Genomic DNA, 19,251 nt, shown 5'->3' on the forward strand with positions numbered 1-19,251 from the left:
CACGGGAGCTGCCCGGCTGCGGCTGGCAGGATGGAGTGAAGACGTTGCTGGCTCTGGGATGCGCTGCTGTGCTGGGAGCTGAAGGGCTGCCAGATCCGGGGTGCACAGCTGTGCATGGACGGGTGTGCACAGATGGGGGTGCGTGGATGGGTTTACATGGATGTTGTGCGTGCAGGCACCTGGTATGCTGCATCTTCCATCCCCGGCAGCCTGATCAGAGGTTCCATCCATGCTGTCCCGCTGCGTGCCAGGCTGTTTCTGCAGTCTCCATCTGCTCGGCTCACTGGGGTCTCCAAGCTCTTCACCGTGGCAGCCAGAGATTGCCCAAAGCTCTGTGTCACTGTCATGTCCATCTGGGCGGTGCCAGTGAGGATGCTGTGGTGTCCCTGAGTGCTCCATGTTGCTCATCCCGGTCTCACTCATCCCCATGGGCTCACCTCCCCTCACAGTGGGACAGCGATGTGAGCGTAGGCGATGCCTGAGGTTGGGTGTCTTCCAAGCCCATGCTGCTTTTTGCAGGATTTGGGCATTGTCATGTTTTGGGCGATGCCTCCTCCTGGAGAGCCACGCAGTGCATCGTCCCATGCTCTGCTCCATGTGGGCCACAGGGAACCCCCAGAGTCGGCGTTCAGGTGTGCAGGATGAGATTTGGGAGGCAGCCTTGGGACGGCATGGGGCTGGAGCTGGATGAATCCAGGAGCAAAGGCATCACCCCCCACTCCCTGCAGCCCTGCGGCAGCACAGCCCCTTCTTGCGGTTTGCTTTTTTCCTGCGCTCAGCACTTCGTAAAAGCATCCAATGTGACCACAGAGCAATCTCCAGCCCCATCCCAGCACCGCAGCCGCCATCGGCAGCCCGAGGGGAGGGGAGCTTCTGCATGTGGCACCACTTCGATTCACAGAAGCTGGGCAAGGGGGTTTGGCTGATGCATGGGTGCAACAAGCACACCCCAGCCCCTGCGTCAGCAGTGCATCCTTCCCCAAATGGTCCTGGTCCCTGTGCACATCTGAGCTCATGGATACAGGTATCCCCAAAGCGGGTGAACAAATGAAATCAGGAAACCACTGAAGAACGGCTCTGATCCCTGTGTGAAGTTATCAGCTTTGCCAGAGCAAGAGATGAAATGTGTGGGGCGTGCACAGGGAACTGCCACCAGCCAGGAGGATAAATGCCAATGGGACAATGATGGTGCAGCACTGTGTTACCTGAGGGTCCACCTCAGGTGTCCCCACACTCAGTATTCCCCCAAAGGGCCCTTTGTGTAAAAGGGAAAAAGCAGAAGAACCAGACACAAAGCCAGGGAAAGCAAGCAAGCGTGGGTGACCTTGGGGACAAGTGCCAGAGCCACAGGATGAAATTTCATAGGGCTGAGAGCTAGGTTGTGCCTTTGGGGAGCAACCTGGAGAGTCTCAGCTGGAAAAATCCTGGGAATGCAGCAGGGACTGGGGAGCTGGAAACCAGCAAGCCACAGGGCCCAGTCACAGCCCTTTGGTATTTGGATGGAGACGAGCTACAGCTGCACCATGGGCAGGGCCAGGCTTTAAAAGGCATCAGCTGGGAGAAGGCTTGGGGATGTTGTGCTGTTCAGTTTTGTGAGGCAAGGGGTTTGGGATGTGGTACAGGGGTACAGGAGCTAGCCCTGGAGAATGAGCAGGTGTGAGCTGGCTGAGATCAGGGTGGGTTTTCTTCTGGTTCTGGTGTGAGCAAATTGTTAATGCAGTCTAATGGAAAAGGGGCTGGGGGGGAGTTTCATTGTGCTTTTCAGGAGCAATTGCAGTAGGGTGAGGGAGGTGCTGTAATGAAAGCACTCCATCATTGTCTCACTTGGCTGAAACCTGTGGGGAGCTCTGGGGCTGTTCCTGGGGAGGACAAATGCTGCCTGGGGGTGAATGCTCAAAGGGATGAAAGTGACCAGGGATGGTCACAGCCAGAAGCATAGCAGAACTCAGAAGAACCCATCCTGACCCTGTGGCTGGGGGCAATTAATGACTGTGTCCCGTCCCAATTTCTGTAAATTTGGGAGATGTTGGAGGAGCCCTTGGGCTCTCTCCAGCTCCTCCCTCAGCAGGAGATATTTTTTACCCTCTTCCAGGTAACGCTTTTGCGGGGGAGGAGGATGGAGGATGCTATAATTAACTGTGACATCAGCCCCTGTGGCAGCATGTGCCGGGATGCCACCACTGTGCCCCAACCTGGGGAATGGGGATGCTCGGTGCCATCGTGTCCCCAACAGCGGTGGGACCGTGGCAGCAGAGCAGTGTTTCCTGGCTCCATCGCGGTGTCTGCCCTCTGTCCGATCCCGCAGCGCCGGCACGGGCCGGGAGCACCGAGGTTCCCCGGAGCAGGGGAGCACGGAGGCGGCGGGGAAGGAGGGAGGCGGATGGGGGATTTGACAGCAGCGGCAGCAGCGCATTTCACAGCCTGTCACGCTTTAATGGCAGAGGAGATCAAAGCCGGGATGGAGTTATTCATAGAGATAAACCAATCCCCGAGGAGGCGAGGAGAAAACAACATTGTGAGCTCTGTTATCCCAGGCATGCAAACCGCAGCCCGGCCCCAGGAGGTGCCGCGGGTTCGCCTGGTTCCGTATCCAGGCGCTGGGGTGCGATGGGACGCATTGCAACCCCGCAGCAGCCGGGAGCAGGAGAGGGAGGGGATATTTGATGGGGCAAAAGGGCTGCCCTGCACCTGCGCTGCGCAGCAACCGGGAGAAAAGCAGCTTTGCAACGCGCCCCGGTGCCCGGAGGGGCTGTGCCCCACCACGAGGCGGAGATAAGGAAATCTCCGTCGCTCAGAGGCGGAGGAGTGGGGTGGGATGCGGGGATCCTGCGGCACTAATCCCACCGCCTTTATCAGATGCTACCACCTTGCCTCTGCTCGCTCCACCGGCCAAGCTGGGCGTACTGGTGTTATCCGCCCCTTTATCCCCCAGATTAGATGCTTCACAGTGGATTAGCATGTCACATTCTAATGCAGAAAAAAACGATGATTTAAATAAAAAATAATAATAATAAAAAAGTTTTTGTCCATCTGTATGATTCCCCACCACTGTCTTTTGTCCCCGTGGGTGCAGCTGTGGGGAATGGAGCTGGTGGGTGATGTGGGATCTCTGCTCCAGACTCAGGGGACAAAGGATGGGGACAAAAGGCTGCTGTGGGGATGGCACTCTGCCCCAATGGCCCCATGCCACCCTGCCTGGGGCTGTTGGCTGCAAACCCACGTCCACAGCACAGGACTTTAATAAGAAACACATTATGGTGAGTAACGCACTAAGTGGACTTCATTACAGACCTGGGGCCTCCCTGGCTGTTCCGTGTGATTTCCTATCAGACGAGCCTTATCTCCTTTCCAAACGTTCCCATTTAAACTCCATTAATCTTTCAAAACCTCCTCGTCTCGGTGCTTCCCAGCCCGGTGCAGGCGCTGGCAGCACTGCAGGGCTCTGCAGCCCCACTGCTGGGGAGGGTCTGTGGGCCAACCCCTATAGCTGTGCTCCTCCATGCACCCACTGCCATACCCAAAGTGCTGAGCACCGATTTCTCCTCCTATACCCAAAAGCATCTGTAATACCGAGATATTTCTGCGTGACTTTTTCCCCATGTGCAGCATTGCTTTTGCATATGGAGGTCAGTGCTGAGGTGCAGGGGATGCTGTGAATTCCAGCCTTACTCCGTGCAGATACTTCTCCAAAAGTCTTCCTGTAGCTTCTGCTGTTTGCAAATTGCCTGTAAGCTGAGTTGTGATTTCTTTCTGACATCCTTCACGATTGCTTCGGTGCTCGGTGCAAACCAATCCAAACCGACGGTTTTATTGGTGGGGGGGAAATTGTATTCCCATCCGGTTCCCTCGCTGTGTGCTGCGTGGTTTTCACATCTAATCTAATCCAAGCAAGGTGAACTGCTCGCATGGCCTCGCTCTGCAGCTGCTCCGGGTGCTGCAAGAAGGGGTTTGAAACCCTCGCAAAGCAAAGGGATGTGGGACTCTGCCCTGGTTTGGTCCTTAGGAAGACTGCCTGGATGCAGCGGGGAAGAAAAAAAAAATGTTTGGGAATAATAATGATAATTTAAAACCAAGAATTGTAACATCCAGTTGTGAAGGCCAGTATAAATACAGAAAGCCTGAGCCTGAGACGGTGAGGAGCATCTCGAGTCACGGCTGTTTCAGGAGTTGCAGTGCAGCTCGGAAGGCTCTGACCAAACTCTCTGCAGATGGTAAAACAACGGCAGCTATAAAAAGGCAGAGAAATTAAACCTGAGGCGAAGGGCTGCAGGGTGGTTATTTTCTCAGCTCTCCCTACGAAGTGCTCTGCACGCTCAGTGTGCCCCTCTGCCCCGGCTCCTGGCTCAGTGCTGGGGGACGGAGGGGGAATTGCACCAATTGTGCATTTCTTCCAGATTGCTGCTGTTGCCCATCACGCTGTGTGCCGGTGCTGCTGCTCCAATGGGGCCTCTGATCAATATGGAAAGGAGATGAAGGGGAAATCATTTGCACGAATTCCCATTTCCTGCTGGTGTTTCGGTGCTGCATTCCCAGCCTGCAGCTTCCCCTGGAGCCGGTGGCCATGGGGCTGTGCCCAAAACTCTGTGGTTGTGGATTCCTCACCTCCATCTGCACACCCTCCTCATCTCTTTCAGCAGCTGAAGATACCATTTAACCTTATTAATAATAATTAATAATTCATTTGTTAATGGTTTTGTGTGCAAAAGCATCTCAAGAGGAACAGTAACAGCCCTGCAGGGCCCTAGCGTGCATCTGAGCTCTTGGCACAACATCTCTGGGTGTGCAATGTGCTTTTGGGTGTGCAAAGCTTTTGGGGAGTGCATGCCACCTCTGGGTGTGCATGGTGGATTGGGGTGTGCAAAGTGCTTTGGATGTGTACAACACCCACGGGTGTGCACTATGCACTGTGTGTGCAAAGTGCTTTAGGTGTATGAGATGCATGAGGGTGTGCAGTGTGTTGGATGTGCACAGCACCTCCAGGTGTGCACAGTGCACTGGAGTGTGCAAAGTGCATTAGTTGTACAAGGTTTTTTGGGGTGTGCAAGGCATGTGCTTTGGGTGTGCATGGTACCTGCAGGTGTGCATGGTGCGTTGGGGTGTGCAGAGTGCTTGAGGTGTGCATGACACCTCTGAGTGTGCACAGTTGTGCATGCCTCAGTGGTTGTGCAAGACATCTGTGGGCATGCAAAGTGCTTTAGGCGTACGAACACCTCTGTGTATGCAAAGTGCTTGGAGTGTGCACCACACCTCTGAGTGTGTAAAGAATTTTGTGTGTACAAAATGCACTGGGATACAAAAAGTGCTTGGGTGAATTTGACATCTCCAGGTGAGCGAAAGTACTTAGAGTTCACAATGCATCGGGGTGAGCAAAATGCTTTGGTTGAGCACGACACCTCTGGGTGTGCATTGTTCCCACACTTGCACAGTGCACACACGTGTGCAGCAGCTCCGGGTGGGCTGCATCACCAGGCTGGGGACTCAATGCCCTGTGCTGCTCCTGCTGCTGCTCCTTGTCCTCCTCTCTACCTCCCTACCTCCTGGTGGGAGTGGTGCTGCTCCATGCCCACAGCTTTCAGGTGCTAAATGATGCAGCCGCTCCGTGGCAGAGCTGCTGGTGAAGCAGCTGCAGGGTGCAGACACATATGAGCCCCCGCTGTGCTGTGCCCAGTGCTGGTGTTCCCAATGCTCCTCTGCTGCTTTCGGCTCTGCCAAAATCCCACTGGGTTCAGTGGCATCGCTCCCATGCAGGAGTAGGAACGGTGAAAACAGGTGAAATGCAACAGGCTTCGAGCAAACGGCACGGAGTGAGCAGAGCTGTGCATGGCTGAGGGATCCCAAACTCCGTACCCTGAGGGCACCCACTGCTGGAAAAGCCCCAGCAAAGCCAAGGAGATGCAGAGCAGAGCTCCCAGTGCCTCCGCTCTGTGCCCAAGGGCTGCATGGCTCAAGGGCTGCTTTGCTTTGAGCAAAACACCAACATGCAGAAATCCTGTAAGCGGGCAGAGCCGGGTTGTTCCCGACCCACCTGCGGCCGCTCCTCTGCTCCGTCACCTCCGATTACTCCGCACAGCGCAGTCAGATCCCACGCGATTCGCTTGGAAAATGCTACGAGCTCCAGGGTCAATGGAACCACAGCTCAACAGAATAACGTGGGGGGAGCCGGGCCGGGCGGTGCTGCTGGGGGGACCCCGGGGACAACCGCCGGAGGTGCAACACAGCATGGAGATCACAGCGACACGCGAACGGTTTCAAGCGCTGATGAGTTATTTAGGAGCCTGCTTTTAGGAGCCATTTATGTGCGTCGCTCGCGTGTTTTACACCATTTGTAAACGCGGTGCTCTGCAGGGCTCATCTGTCAGGTTCCTCGGTTGGTTTTGCAGAGTGTGAATGGAGCCGTGTGGTTTTTGTTTAGGAACTCCCTGCAGCTGCGGGGTCTCAGCAGTGCTGCGCTCCCAGCTGTGTCGGAGATGCTCCTCACTCTGGTTATCCGTGGGCACTTTGCTGTGCGGACACTGAGCTCAGTGCAGGGCTCTGGGCTCACGATGCTGGTGTCCATCAGTGGGTGCTGGGGGGCTCAGAGGGGCTGGAGGGACAACAAAGTGTTCCTGGTCCGTTCTCCATTACAGCAGCTCCGGAGATGGGAGGAAGAAAAGGAGGAGCATGGTATGGGTTTGCACCAGAGCCTTCCTGCTCCCTCCCTTCTCATCCTCCCTGAGCTCTTTGCTTCCAGGGCAGAAGACACACGAGGCAGTGCCATGATCCCTGTGTCAGACTCAATTCTCTCCAGTGCCAGCTCAGCCCCAGAGCCTGATGGGAGTGGTCCAGAGGTCTCAACCCTCTGCAGTGATCCACGGTGCCCCCATGTGCTGCCCAGAGGCTGCTGAGCCCCAAAGCACAATGAGGATGGGGACATGTGGACATGGCTCTCCCTCAGGATGGGCTGCAGAGATGCGAGAAGGAAAACTGCAAACGTATCATAATGGGCACGGCAGCGTCATCTCAGCAACACTGTGCCCAAAAGGGACTTTGCAGAGCCAAGCACACAGCATTGCCCCCAGCTTTAAGGGTGGTTTGCATGGGACTGCCCTACTTCCCATCCCAAGTCCCAGGGTGCAGAGGATGTTTCTCCTCCTTTTCCCTGGGATGCAAAGAAAATGAATGGGCTCTGGAGCCCTGCTTATAGGTGTGACTCCTGGGCCTTTCTCTTGCTGGGTGAGGAGCAGATCCATGGGGTGTGAGCGAGGTTCCTGGGGCTGTGATATGGGAAGAGAGTGGAAACACAAGCAAGGATCCAATGGGGCCACACAGGGGAGTTCCAACTTATACATTATGAGGCAGCAGGCAAGAAACTGATTTCTGCTGGTAATGAGCAGAGCCCTAGAAAAGAGGCAATGGGGAGGGAGAATCCCCTGTTCCCATAAAGGATCCCTTGGAGCACCAAATAGGGATGATAGAGCATCACATGGGCACATGAAGCATCACATAAGGAACTATGAGTTGGCTTTGGGCACAGCTCTGGTGACAAGGATGCCCTCACCCCATGTTCCACAGGACTAGGAGCCTTGGGAGAACAGGATTTGCTCCACACTTTGTGGCTGCCCACAGGCTATGCTGGGATTTTGGGGCTGGGGGAGGAGGTGGTTGCAGCTCCCTACACATCCCCAGCCCAGAATGCTGTGGAGGGGGGGGGAGCTTCATGGACCCCAGGCACCCACCTGGTGCTGGAGAAGAGCCAGGGGAGGGATTGGTGCACCCATGCTGCAATCCCAAATCTCTTTAAAGGCTTTGGTGCTCTAAATAGGACCAAAGTTAGATGGTTGCAAAGGTGATGGAGGCAGAAGGGACCAATCTCCTTCCCCACCTGTACACAGACAGCTTCCTTCCAGCACATGGAGTCTGGGCAGCCCTAAAATCCCCCTGACAGTGCTCCTGGATACAGCATCTCCTCTATATCAGTTAGAGGAGGGGGAGTGCTGTCTGTGATAGTGTCTGCCAAGGCATCCCTCCTGCCTGGACTGTGTTGTGGAGCATCAAGCAGGGACATGGAGCATCACATTGAAACGTAGAGCATCACAAAGGGACATGGATCATTGCTTGGGGACATAGAGCATTGCACAGAGGTGATAGAACATTATACGGGCACATGGAGCATCACACAGGGACATAGAACATTGCATAGGGGTGATGGAGCAACACATAGGGATGTGGAGCATTGCATAAGGGCATGAAGCATCACACGGGCAATGGAACATTACATGGAGACGATGGGGCATCACATGGGGATGTAGAATGTGATGTAGGGATGCAGAGCATTGCTCAGGGATGGTCCCACTGCTGCCCTGTCACTCATTGGTTTCAGTTAGTGCCATTGGACCCAGAGCAGCACAGAGGAGCTCAGCATGGACAGACACAGGAGAGAGTGGTGAAGAGGAAGAAATGAACCTTGGGGTCAAACCAAAAGCTGCTGCCAAACCCATGAGGGGACAGGGCCAAGGTTTCCCAAACAACACCATCCCCATCCCCAGCACACACAGCTCCGCCGGCGCACGGCTGCAAGGGGAATCCAACGAGCAACATAAATACAGCACTGAGCCAGCTTTTTCTAATCAAATCCATTAAATCATCCAAACCTGCTTGCAAAGAATAATCCAGGCAGTAATAATAAACCAGCTGCACGTCTATTTTGCTTCTCCCGCTTCGAGCAGAGGGGGAAGGAGGGTGCTTAGATCCTAACGGCGGATATAAGAACACAGCGGGAGGGTCCCTGAGGATGCTCTGGTGCAGAAAACACAGGGGAGCACCAAGCATCAAAGCTGGTGGTGGCACACGTGGGCTGGGACCTGACCCTGCTGAGGAGGATCCAGCCCCCTCGCCTCCATTTAACAACCAAACAACAGAGGAGCTCTCTATCCCAAGAGCCTGCCAAGGGAATTTAGTGGAGATTAAAATCCCTCATATAGCACTGGGATGTGTGCAGCAGCCTTGGGGACACCCAGCCGGTGCCTCAGCACGTGCTGCATCTTTGTCATGGGAGGTGAGCAGGATGTCCCCAAGGCCACAGTGGGGACAGGGATGGGGACCCCAGAGCTGTGTGCTCCACACCAGAGCCAAACAGACAAGGCAGCTGATGGGGAGAGGCAGCCCTGGGGCACAAAGGCGTTATTGTGCACTGGAGCCACGCGTCAGTGTGAAATGCAGCCTCTGTACTGCACTGCTGGGACCCGCTGTCCCCAAGGGCTCACAGGGCTTCCCCTGCTCCCTGCTGGCCATCGCCAGGCCTCTCCCTGCTGTGCCACCAACACGTGAAGAAATCACCAGCTCGCAGATAGCCACAGGGGAAGGCATCCATCCATCCCTCCATCCACCCCTCCATCCATCGCTCCATGTGCAGTGGTTTCCGGCTCAAATATCCAGACTAGCACGCACAGCCCTGCATAACCCAGAGTGCTAAGCCCCAGCAGCATCCCCTGGTACCCCCTCAGCGATGCTGCTTCCCCTTCTTTGGGATCCAAAAGAAGGGAGGAACGGTGGTAGGCAGACCAATGCCCTCCTTGCATGGAATTCACAGCCTGGGGAGGGGGCTGTGGGGGCACTCACCACTTTGAAGTCTTCGGGGCTGCACTGCTCCCCACGGAAGAAGCAGGAGAGCAGCATCTCCCGGATGTCGTGGCCGGCACGGTCATAAAACTCCAACATATTGAAAGGTTTGGGCTTGAAGTTTCGGAAGTTCGCCTTATCCTGCAGGATTTCCAGTTGCTTCTCATCAGCTGTCTGTGTGTCCGGGATCTCGTATCTTAGGGGAAAGAGCAGGCAGAGGCTTAGGCCTGGCTGTGGTGGCTTCACATGAGCTGCTCCTATCCCAACCCAGGGCAAAAGCACATGGCATCTTTAGGGCTCTCAGCAACACAACTTGGATGGGCAAAGACGTGTCCCATGCATTCAGCCATCAGCATCTTCCTGAAGGGTCCCCACAGCCCCTTTGGCAGCATCAAACCCAGACCAACCGCTCCACAATCAGACCTGCAGAGGTCCCAGCTCAGGACAGCCTGGTGCATGCCCTATGCACCTAAATATGCACAGGCAGAGACTGCTGCTTGGCCCAGGAACATGAGGGTGGCTCGGCAGCACCAAAGAGCTGCTACAGGCATGGGGATGGGCTGGGTGGCGTGGGTGAGGGGTGTCACTCTGACTACAGCACCGTGGGGTCCTGCAGCCCAAGGGATGGCTGCAGTGTAATGGTAGCATGCAGGAGCTTCACCTGCTGGCCTTACAGCATGGAGCTGTGTTCTGGGGCTGGAATCACATGTGCTGGGTCCAAGCACAGGGACTGGAACCACGTGTGCTGGGATCCATGCACTGGGGCTAGAACAGGGTGTGCTGAGGTCCATGCATTGGGGCTGGAACAGGGTGTTCTGGACCCCCAGGAACAACTCCATGCCCAGGTGCAGAACCTGGAGGACGCCCTCCATGTAGGGCTGTGCATGCTTGCACCCAGGTGCAAAGCCAAGCTGCCTAGGATGCTCTTCCTCGCAGAGATGAAGGCATCGCACAGCAGTGCAGCAGGGCACATGGTGACACGCTGAGCTGGGGACAGAGGTGTCACCTGGGGCCACTTCAGGACACCCACCTGTTATTGAGCAGGGCGAGGAGCTCACCGGCGTGGTACAGGTCGTTCTTGGTCACCCGGCTGAAGCGGAATTCGTTGAGGTTGCAGAAGGTGACAGCAGGGAAGGTGAGCCTGGTGGCAGCCACCTCGTCCAGCTTGGTGACATGCGGGTAGAGGAAGTAGTACTGGATGCGGTTGGTGCAGACGAGGGCGAGCAGTGCCAGTGAACCCATGAAGCAGAGCGCCCAGACCACGCGCTTCAGCGACAGCCGCTCGTAGGAAAAGATGTGTGAGATCCCGTGCAGGGTGGAGCTGCTGGCGAAGGCCTGGATGCTCACCGGCTGCCCGCTGTCCACCTCCTCCTCGTCCACCTTCAGGTCCATCATGGTCCACGCCGGCAGCCCGGGGGGGCCACTCTGTGGGGAAAGGGACCCCTGGGTGCCCGGTGCCACCTCCTGGGTGTCACCGCCGCCTGATGCATCCTGGTGAGGGAATGCTGGGGTGCACCTCTGAGCCCTGCCATCCCCACTGCTGGGGGTGCGCTCTCGCATGGGGCAGCGCTTCACTGTGCCCCGCTCTCCCCCCGCACCCTCTCTATTCCATCTCTGCATTTATTGGGGTGCAGCATCTTGCTTCCCCCCCTTCTCCCACCTCCTCACTGCCCTCCCCATCCCACAGCACGACTGAGGTGTTCGTGCCCCCCCCCCCTCCCGGCACCCCCGCAGCACGCATCCCCTCCGCCTCCCCCAAATGGCACCAACGCATCGACAAAGAGACGAAGGAGGGGAGGATGCAAACCTGGAGTCAGGGCCGCTGCGACGCGGGTACCGGGGATGGGGCCGACCTCCCTCCGCCGGGGTGGGAAGACGAAGCCGGGAGCGGGGATGGAGGGTGCGAGCGGCACCGAGCCCGGCAGCGGCGGGCGAACCGGAAAAGAAAAGGGGGGGGGGGAATAAAAATAGCCTCGGCGGTACCTTTGGTGCAAGCGTGGGAGCGGGGATGCGTCGGGGCCTCACTCAGCGCCGCGCGGGGGGACCGGAGGCGACCATTGCCGGAGAGAAGGCGACCGATGGGTGCGAGGAGAGGAGCGGGAGGCGAGCGGGAGGCTGCTGCCCTGCCAACCACATGGAGCGATGGATGGAGGGATGGAGGAATGGATGGATGGATGGATGGATGGATGCCTCCCCCTGTGGCTATCTGGGAGCTGGTGATTTCTTCAGATGCATAATCCGCATGAAGTCATTGTCTGTGCGCTGGTGGGGCCGGAGGCCGCCGAGGGGTGCCGCAGGCCGGTGGGCAGCGAGGAGGAGGAGGAGGAGGAGGAGGAGAAGGAGGAGGAGGGAGAGGCGGAGGAGCCGGGAGCTCCAGCGATTGCAGGCTGCTGGCAGGGGCTGTTGGTGCTGCTGCCGTGTGCGTGTGGGGATGTGTGTGTGTGTGCGTGCATGCGTGTGCCGCTCCCATCCCCCAGCGCCTCGCAGCAGGGCTGCAGCTCCCCGCACCCCCTGGTTCCCCCCGCGCCCCCCACACCGCCCTGACCCCGCTCTCCTCGGCCACGGCCTCCGCTGCCCTCTGGGTTTCACCCGCGGGTGGCCCGATCCCACCTGATGGCTCCGTCTGCTATGGGGCAGCAGTGTGGCACTCACTTTCGGACACCACGCCAGCATGATGCTCGCTGCAGGGGGGACTTGACCCTGCAGGGCTGCTGTCCCTTCCCCTCTCCTGGCTGTGCACATTTGGCTGTTTCTGAAGCTGTCAGAATGGTGCTCTTGTCCCCTGGGTGCTTCCCTGCGGGGTGCTGGGTGTTCTCCTCCTCCCCAGATCAGTGCAGGAGGGCTCAGGGTTCTCCCAGCACTGCAGCATCCCTGAGCCCCTTCCCCTCTTTCTCCCCACCATGAAGCTGGGGGGCCACCACTCAGCCCCAGGCATGCAGCAAGCACCTGTCTGCCGTGCCCAGGAAGGTGGCTGCAGTCAGATGGAAGAGAGCGCTTCCACGTTCCAATGTGATGTTGGGAGGACAGCCTGGGTTCAACCTGAAAGTGTCACCTGGCCCAAAGGTGCCCTCCCAGCACATTCTCACTGTCTGCCCTGCACCTCATGGGAATGTGGGGAGGTTCAGGGTACAGCGAGGTCAGGCAGGTGAACCCTGTCCCCAGATCTCATGTCTTGGACATTCTTGGTTTGGTCCCACTCTGGAACATATTGTCCCAGTCTTGGACCTCACCCTTCCCTTGCTGGAGCAGAAATCTGCTGCTTTGCAGTGGGTCCCTATAGGGACATCACCCCTATAGGGACAGAAATGAGTTTTGGGGATGCTCCACTGAGCCTGTGCCCCCCTTGCTTGCCCTGTTAGTGAGCTATGAAGCCAACACCTCCTCCTGACAGCCTCCTCTCCACTGGGGCTGCCAGTGGAAACCTGGTGAAGGATGTGCTCCTTGTCTGAGGGATCAGAACCTTTACAAAGGGGTTGTTTCTCCCACACCCTGTTGTGTTGTTTTTTTTTTTTTTCCAGATGACAGCTCATTCTCTGCAGTGGTTTTATTGACAGTAAATGCACCGGCAGTGGCAGCGATGGGGTTTCAGGTTGGAGCAGGCGCACACGTAGATGCTCTTGCAAACCTTTGCTTCCCACCATGCCAGAAACCCCAACAAAGCTGCTCTGCACCTCCAGATGGAAATTGCATTTCCTGGGGGGGCTGACGGGGCCCCCAAATATTCCAGGGCCACCTCCTGCAGGAGCTGGGGAGGAGGTGAACAGCGGGAGGAAACTTCCCCACCGCTGGTCCCCAGCCAGGAAGGATGCAGCTGCATCTTTGGAGAGGAGTGGAGCGTGGGGAGCACGAGCATTTCCGTGTTATTTTTTGGGAGAGCCACGTGATGACTGAGTTGGTTCCTGCTGAGAGAGGCAGGGAGGCCAACCGAGGGCTGTGGGACTGGTGGGGAGTTAACGATTAGCCCCAGGCATTAATTGGTAGCAGCAAGACAGCAGGCACGAAGGCTTGAAGGTCGGGGCTGGGAGCTGAGCGCAGTGGGTGTGAAGGGGGAAAGCTGCTGTGGCTGCATCCTTTGTAGGGGCTGCTCAGCTCTTGTGGATGCTGAGCTCCCCTCGGCTGGCTGTGCGTCAGCCGTGCTCACTGATCTAATTAGCAGGAAAAATGTAATCAAGGGAAGGTGCTGCACTGCTGAGCCTCCCAGCGCAGCCTCCAGCAGGGGTGTCTGGAGTACACCTTGTGAACTGGGGCCCAGGGCTGGCTCCAACCTCATAGGTTTTTTTCCACTTCCAAGCAATGCTTGTCTCCATTCCACCATGCAGATCTTTGTTATGGAAACAAACTTCCATTCTGTTTCTTGGAAGAGCATCCCCAGGGCAAAATCACTCCCAGGGCAAAGATGGGTAAGCGATGCTCTCCCTCCCCATAGGGCCGGGCTGCTCCCTTCTATTGCTCCCTTGGATCAGGCAAATTGCTTCTTTATCTACACCTGCCACCCAGCTGTGCCATGGGAGGCAATTTAATTCCTAGCAGTCTATTAAACACCACGTGAGCTGGAGAAGCTGCATGCTGCTGCTTGCTTTCCTGGGGTGGAAAAACCCTTGGGGTGACCAGCCCTTCAATCTCCATGTATTTAAAGTGGGAGTTTGATTTAAAATATGGCTTGCCATGGAGACCTTGCTCCAAGGCATTGGAGGCAGCACTGTGGCATTGACTGCTCTGCAGTGAGATGGTGCCATTGCTTGCTCCATGCTCTGCCACTGCTCCAAGCCTTGCACTTAGGAGGAGCTTTGCAACACTGTGCAGTGTCTGTCCTTTCTCATCATCCCCATCTTATGAGGGGAGGAATCCTGAAGGCAGTGGGGGAATCCAAGCCCCCCTAAAACTCGTGCTGAGCGACACATGAAATATCCTCAGAGCCCATTTCTGCTGATGGGTTGCAAATTACTTCCATCAGCTCTGCTATTACAGATTGCTTCCTGGAGCCCATTTTTGGGGTCAAACTCTTCCTAGCTTGGGGAAATAGCCATCAACACCATTAGCAAAAGTAAACTGTATTCAAATGAGGCAGTGTGGGGACTTTCTATGTGTACCTTCCTCACTGGTGGGGCAGCCTGGGGCTGTTCCATCTGCATGGGGATGGGCACCACTTCTCCCCATCCCCATTGGGGTGGCATTGCTTTGTTCCACCTTTGAACCAGCTTCTGTGCCTGCACAGAGGTCATGGTGAAGCTCCAGGGCTTCCTAATTGTTGAGCATGCTGTTAATTATCTACCAAAAGGCAAAGCTTCAGTGGGACTAACAAGGCTGTGAGCAGAGCTGCTCCTTGTCAACCTCTGGTGTTGCCATCATGGCTTGGGCGGATGGCAGCAGGGATAAACTTCACATTTCTTCTCTTGGCACTCAAGACACACTTGCCCCTGTTATTTCAACCACGGCTATCCGTTTCAGAGACCTTTCCATCGGGAATATCCACATCTAAATCCTCAGAAATGAGGCCCAAGCATGCACTGCTCGGTGATGCTGCGGGATGCCTGAATTCAGCGCATCCCCATTGCTCGAGCAGCACAGCTGAAAACGGTCGGGGTGCACACCTGGAGCTGCTGCTCGCAGAGCTGTGCTGGGGTTACCCCGAGGAAGATGCAATCCCTGCAGGCAGCTCCCAGCTGGGGTCATTCACCCCCATGCGGTGTTGATTTATGCCACGCCGCACTCCTGCTCGCACCCGCTTGGCTCTCCCGGCGCGAGGAGCAGCCAGTCCATTAAACACTGAGTCATCCTCAGCGGCATTTAATTCGGTGAGGGGCAGCAGTTTGGATAATTAAAGGCCTCCGTGGCCAAAGCTGGCAGCAAGGCTGGAGGGGAAAGCGAGGACACCCGGCAGTATTGCTGAATAGTAGCAGCTCCCCTGCGCTCCCTCCTCTCTCCTGCTTGGATTTAAGGGTGGGTTTTAACCCTGTCCTCCCCCCAGGTGAGGACTTCCTCAGCCTGGCGAGCGCAGTGATGCTCTGTGCTATTTCTGCCTGGATTAACCACGTCCTGATGGGATCTCCCATAGGCAGATCTGCTATCTGGAGGCCTTGGCTTATTAAAAGGACAAGCTGTTCGGGGAGCCGGTAATAAAGCCATGAAAGCTTTTAGGTACCAGAGTTGAAGGCACTAATATCGCTGTGCTCTGCGTGGGTGAGAAATTAGACAAGAGTTCCTCCATGCTGATGGTTTTTTTTTTTCCCCTCCCCCCTATTCATCTTTCTCAACAATTATCTTTTATTTTGATATCTTCCTATTTAAACCTTCAGCACAGCACTTGGGATAAGGAGGAGGCTGAGTCGCTTAACAACCAGCACATGGACCTGGAGGTGCTGGGGGCTGTGCCTGGGGCTGTGAGATCTGACCCCAAGGGGCAGAGTATAACTCCCCAGGACCATCTTCTGCAGGTGAAGCTCTTTGCTGGCAACCTTGGGACAAGCCATGCACCTGCATCTGTACTGCACCTGCATCGCATACCTGGGCTATGTCATAAATCACATCTGGGTTCCCCCCTCATTTTGCTGCTTGTCACCTCAGATCTGGGTGCCCTTTGCCTGCTCTGGCTTTGCTGTGTTTTTCTTCTGATCCCTTCAAGGCTCTCACTGCTTTTCTGCCATTCTGGATATCTTGTGATCGATCAGCTGCAGCTTTCCAGAGCTGTGGCTGACATGTTGCAGGCTGGAAGAGGATGGAAACGCTGTGCAAAGTTGCTGAGCTGAACGTGCAGCCTCATTCACTTGAGCAATTAGTGTGAGGTGATGCAAAACCACTGTGCAAAGACCATCCTGGAACGCTTTCCCTGTGCACCATCTCCACCTTGGCTATCTCCTATCATCCTCACTTGTTTTATTCTATGTCCAGAGAGGCCTCTTCCTCTGGGCTATGTACAGTATGGGGGCTGTTCCCCTGTACCAGAGGCTCTGAAGATGCTCAGGATGGATCCACATCTGGAAACATGAGACCGAGGCCCATTGATCTCATTTTGTATGGTTCCAGGTTGAGCAGGGGATGTGTGGTTGCCTGCAGTCCTGCAGCACTGCTTGAGGCCGTCCCTCCCGGTTCCTAACTCTCTTTGTTGCTCTGATTTCCCCATCAGAAGCTGTTCTGGAGCAACACAGGTAGGAACACCCCATGCTGTCAGCAGCCATGCCATAACTCCCACGGATGTGCCCAGGACATCACTGCAGCCCCAGACCACAAGTGGGTACCAGCAGTGTGTTTGTGTGCATGGAGGTGAAACATGGGGTGTGTGCAGGATAGTGGGACCCTCAGCTCCTCCCTGGGTGCAGACCCAGCCTCTTCCCCCTGGTGCTGCCCTGCTTTTCCAATACCATTTGTCCATCTGTGCTACTCCAGCTTTGCTAGTGGCTCTTTGTCCCCGTGCCCTTGTCACTGCCACAGTGCCCGTGCAGATCACATCTTCCCTTATTCCCCCTGACACCGGTTGCAGCCACAACAAAACTCATCTCGTTAAGGAAAGGCTGAGGGTAGCTGGAAGGGCGGATGGAACCCCCAACTGCTGCACACGAGCAGCACAGAGCAGTGATGGAGAAGACAAGTGCCACGCTCCAATAGATTGCCCAGGAACAGAAGAGTTAACACTGCCAGCACGCCAGCATCCTCTAAACAGCACTGATGGGAGCAAAGCTCCCCCGCTCCCCGAATGCTGGCAAACAAATGAAAGTGATGTTGCTACGAGCGTTTTTCTTTGCGCCGCTCAAAGGCTGAGGACACAAAAGCGATGCAATGGGTGCAGTGGGACCAGGGAGCACCACGTGCCCGTGAGCTGCTTTGCCCACGGTGGAGCTGAGATTTGCTGCTTACAGCTCCGGAGCGACATGGGGAGGGTTTGTGGGAGCCTGCAGGGAAGGGCTGTGGCTGACAGCTCTCTGCTGCTGCTGCTGCTCAGCATTGTTCCCCAAAACCATTGCTCTGGGAGGAAATGGGATGGGCAAGGAGGGGGTGTGGGTCTGTATCCCCCAGGTTTATGGATCAGCTTGTTGGCTTCCAAGCAGCTGTTCAGCATCTCCAAAAATGAGCTCCCATTTGGCTTCTTGTGCTCATATTTGCCTTGAAGACAAATTAAACGGAGAGATGCAAATCCCCTAAAATGATGCAATGGCTGCGGTGGCCCCGGTGAGGACACTGCTTGGCACAAGGTTGGTGCGTGGCATCTGGAGGGCAGCTGCAGGTCCCTGCCATGGCCTGTCGTTGTCCCCTGCTTCTAGAGACAACAGTTTTCTTCTCTTGTTTTAAATGGGGGGGGGAGGAGGGGGGGAAGGCCTGTTTGCTACCCAGCCCCCGACCACCAAGCCTGTGCATGGAGCAGATGGAACCCATCTTGAACATGCAAGCTCAGCAGAAGCAAAGACAATAAGTGAGTTAATTACCGCCGTGTTATGTGAGAGCTGGGGATTCCCAGGAGATGAAGCAGCCCTCTGCTTGCCATCCGTGGCCACAGGAGCTGGGGGAGCCGGGTGTGCAGAAACTCAGTCTTAGAACTCTGCAGGGATTGAGGGATCTGTCACTTCCCCTGCAGCTTTCCTGGTGCATTCATGGGGTGGTTGCCGAGTGCCATGCAGTGTCTGCCACTCACAAAGCACTCCTGCCTCTGACTTTGGAGATGTGAGCACACCCGAGGGCACAGCATCTTTTGTTTTTGTCTTACTGCTAAACAAAGCTGGGAGAGAAAGAAGAGCAGCTCCCAAACTCCCTGGTTTAAAAGTGAATTTTAATCAGAATTGCACAGATGCGTTTGGGGCAGATTTGCCACGTCCCCCTCCAGCTGTGCAATCCATGAGGGCCTCTCAGGGATACAGACATGTTGATTTGCCCTCAGTGCTTCCTCTCTGCTCCCATCAGCTGAGCAAATAAGGTTAAGCCCACAAATGGTTTCAAACTTGATTGCCCTGGGCTGCCTCGCAGCTCCCACATACCCCTCCCTTGGCACGTCTGTCCCACAGATAAGAGTGGCAATGAGAGGCTTTAATTCCTCACTTCTGCATCGGCTGCCAGCTCTCCTGCCCGCTTACCCTTGATAAATATTGCACAAAGATTTGGCTGCCAGCGTGCCGGAGATAAAGGTCCGGTCCCGACAGATCTCCGTCCTCGGTGCCTTTTGTCTTGTTATGTGTCCAATTTGTTAAACAACCCACCTGCCGCAAGAGAGCCTCTTCCCATCTCCGCTCCAGCTTCAGGTTAGTGCTCAGCCTCCGAGGGAGCTCCCTCCTCTCCTTGCACAGTGTTGGGTGGGAATTGAGGACTGTCATTTCCAGGCCTTGAATTGTCATTGATCGGGGGATCGATAGCAGGGCTGTGGCTCACTGCTCTCCTGAGGCTGGCAGGATCCTGTTCACCAGTGTCAAGCAGAATGTGGGGATGCTCCTGTGCAGCAAACCTAGAGAATAGAGCTCTGAATGTTTTGGCTGGGCTCAGCCTTGCTAAAAATCCTCTTTGCACAGCTGCAGCCAGGCTGGATGAATGCAGTTTGGATGCCAAGAGAAGGACTGATGTTGGGAGGCGTCACCAGGACGCCCTCCTGCTGCATATGGGTTTGCTGGAACTCTCCCCCCACTCCTGTAACCCTCCAGGTGATTTCAGAGCTAAAAGCTGCTCCCTGGCGATGCA

At 56.0% G+C, this 19,251-nt stretch overlaps 1 protein-coding gene across 2 annotated transcripts in view; it reads right to left on the reverse strand.

Annotated features, from left to right (window-relative positions):
• Positions 1 to 12,055, reverse strand: part of ASIC1 (acid sensing ion channel subunit 1) — an 18,567-nt gene extending 6,512 nt beyond the window's left edge. The window contains exons 1-3 of one of the 2 annotated variants that reach the window (XM_010720537.3): positions 11,581 to 12,055; positions 10,628 to 11,022; positions 9,598 to 9,793 (exon numbers count right to left, since the gene is read on the reverse strand). In XM_010720537.3, the coding sequence (XP_010718839.1) occupies positions 9,598 to 9,793; positions 10,628 to 10,992 (561 nt within the window). In that variant the 5' untranslated portion in view covers positions 10,993 to 11,022; positions 11,581 to 12,055. Of the gene's footprint in view, positions 1 to 9,597; positions 9,794 to 10,627; positions 11,023 to 11,404; positions 11,544 to 11,580 lie in introns of those variants that run through there. The other variant, XM_010720538.3, reaches the window with a different exon arrangement.
• Between the last annotated feature and the right edge of the window lie 7,196 nt (positions 12,056 to 19,251).

The sequence above is a fragment of the Meleagris gallopavo genome, chromosome 17 (assembly GCF_000146605.3).
Source record: "Meleagris gallopavo isolate NT-WF06-2002-E0010 breed Aviagen turkey brand Nicholas breeding stock chromosome 17, Turkey_5.1, whole genome shotgun sequence".
Classification (NCBI taxonomy): Eukaryota; Metazoa; Chordata; class Aves; order Galliformes; family Phasianidae; genus Meleagris; species Meleagris gallopavo.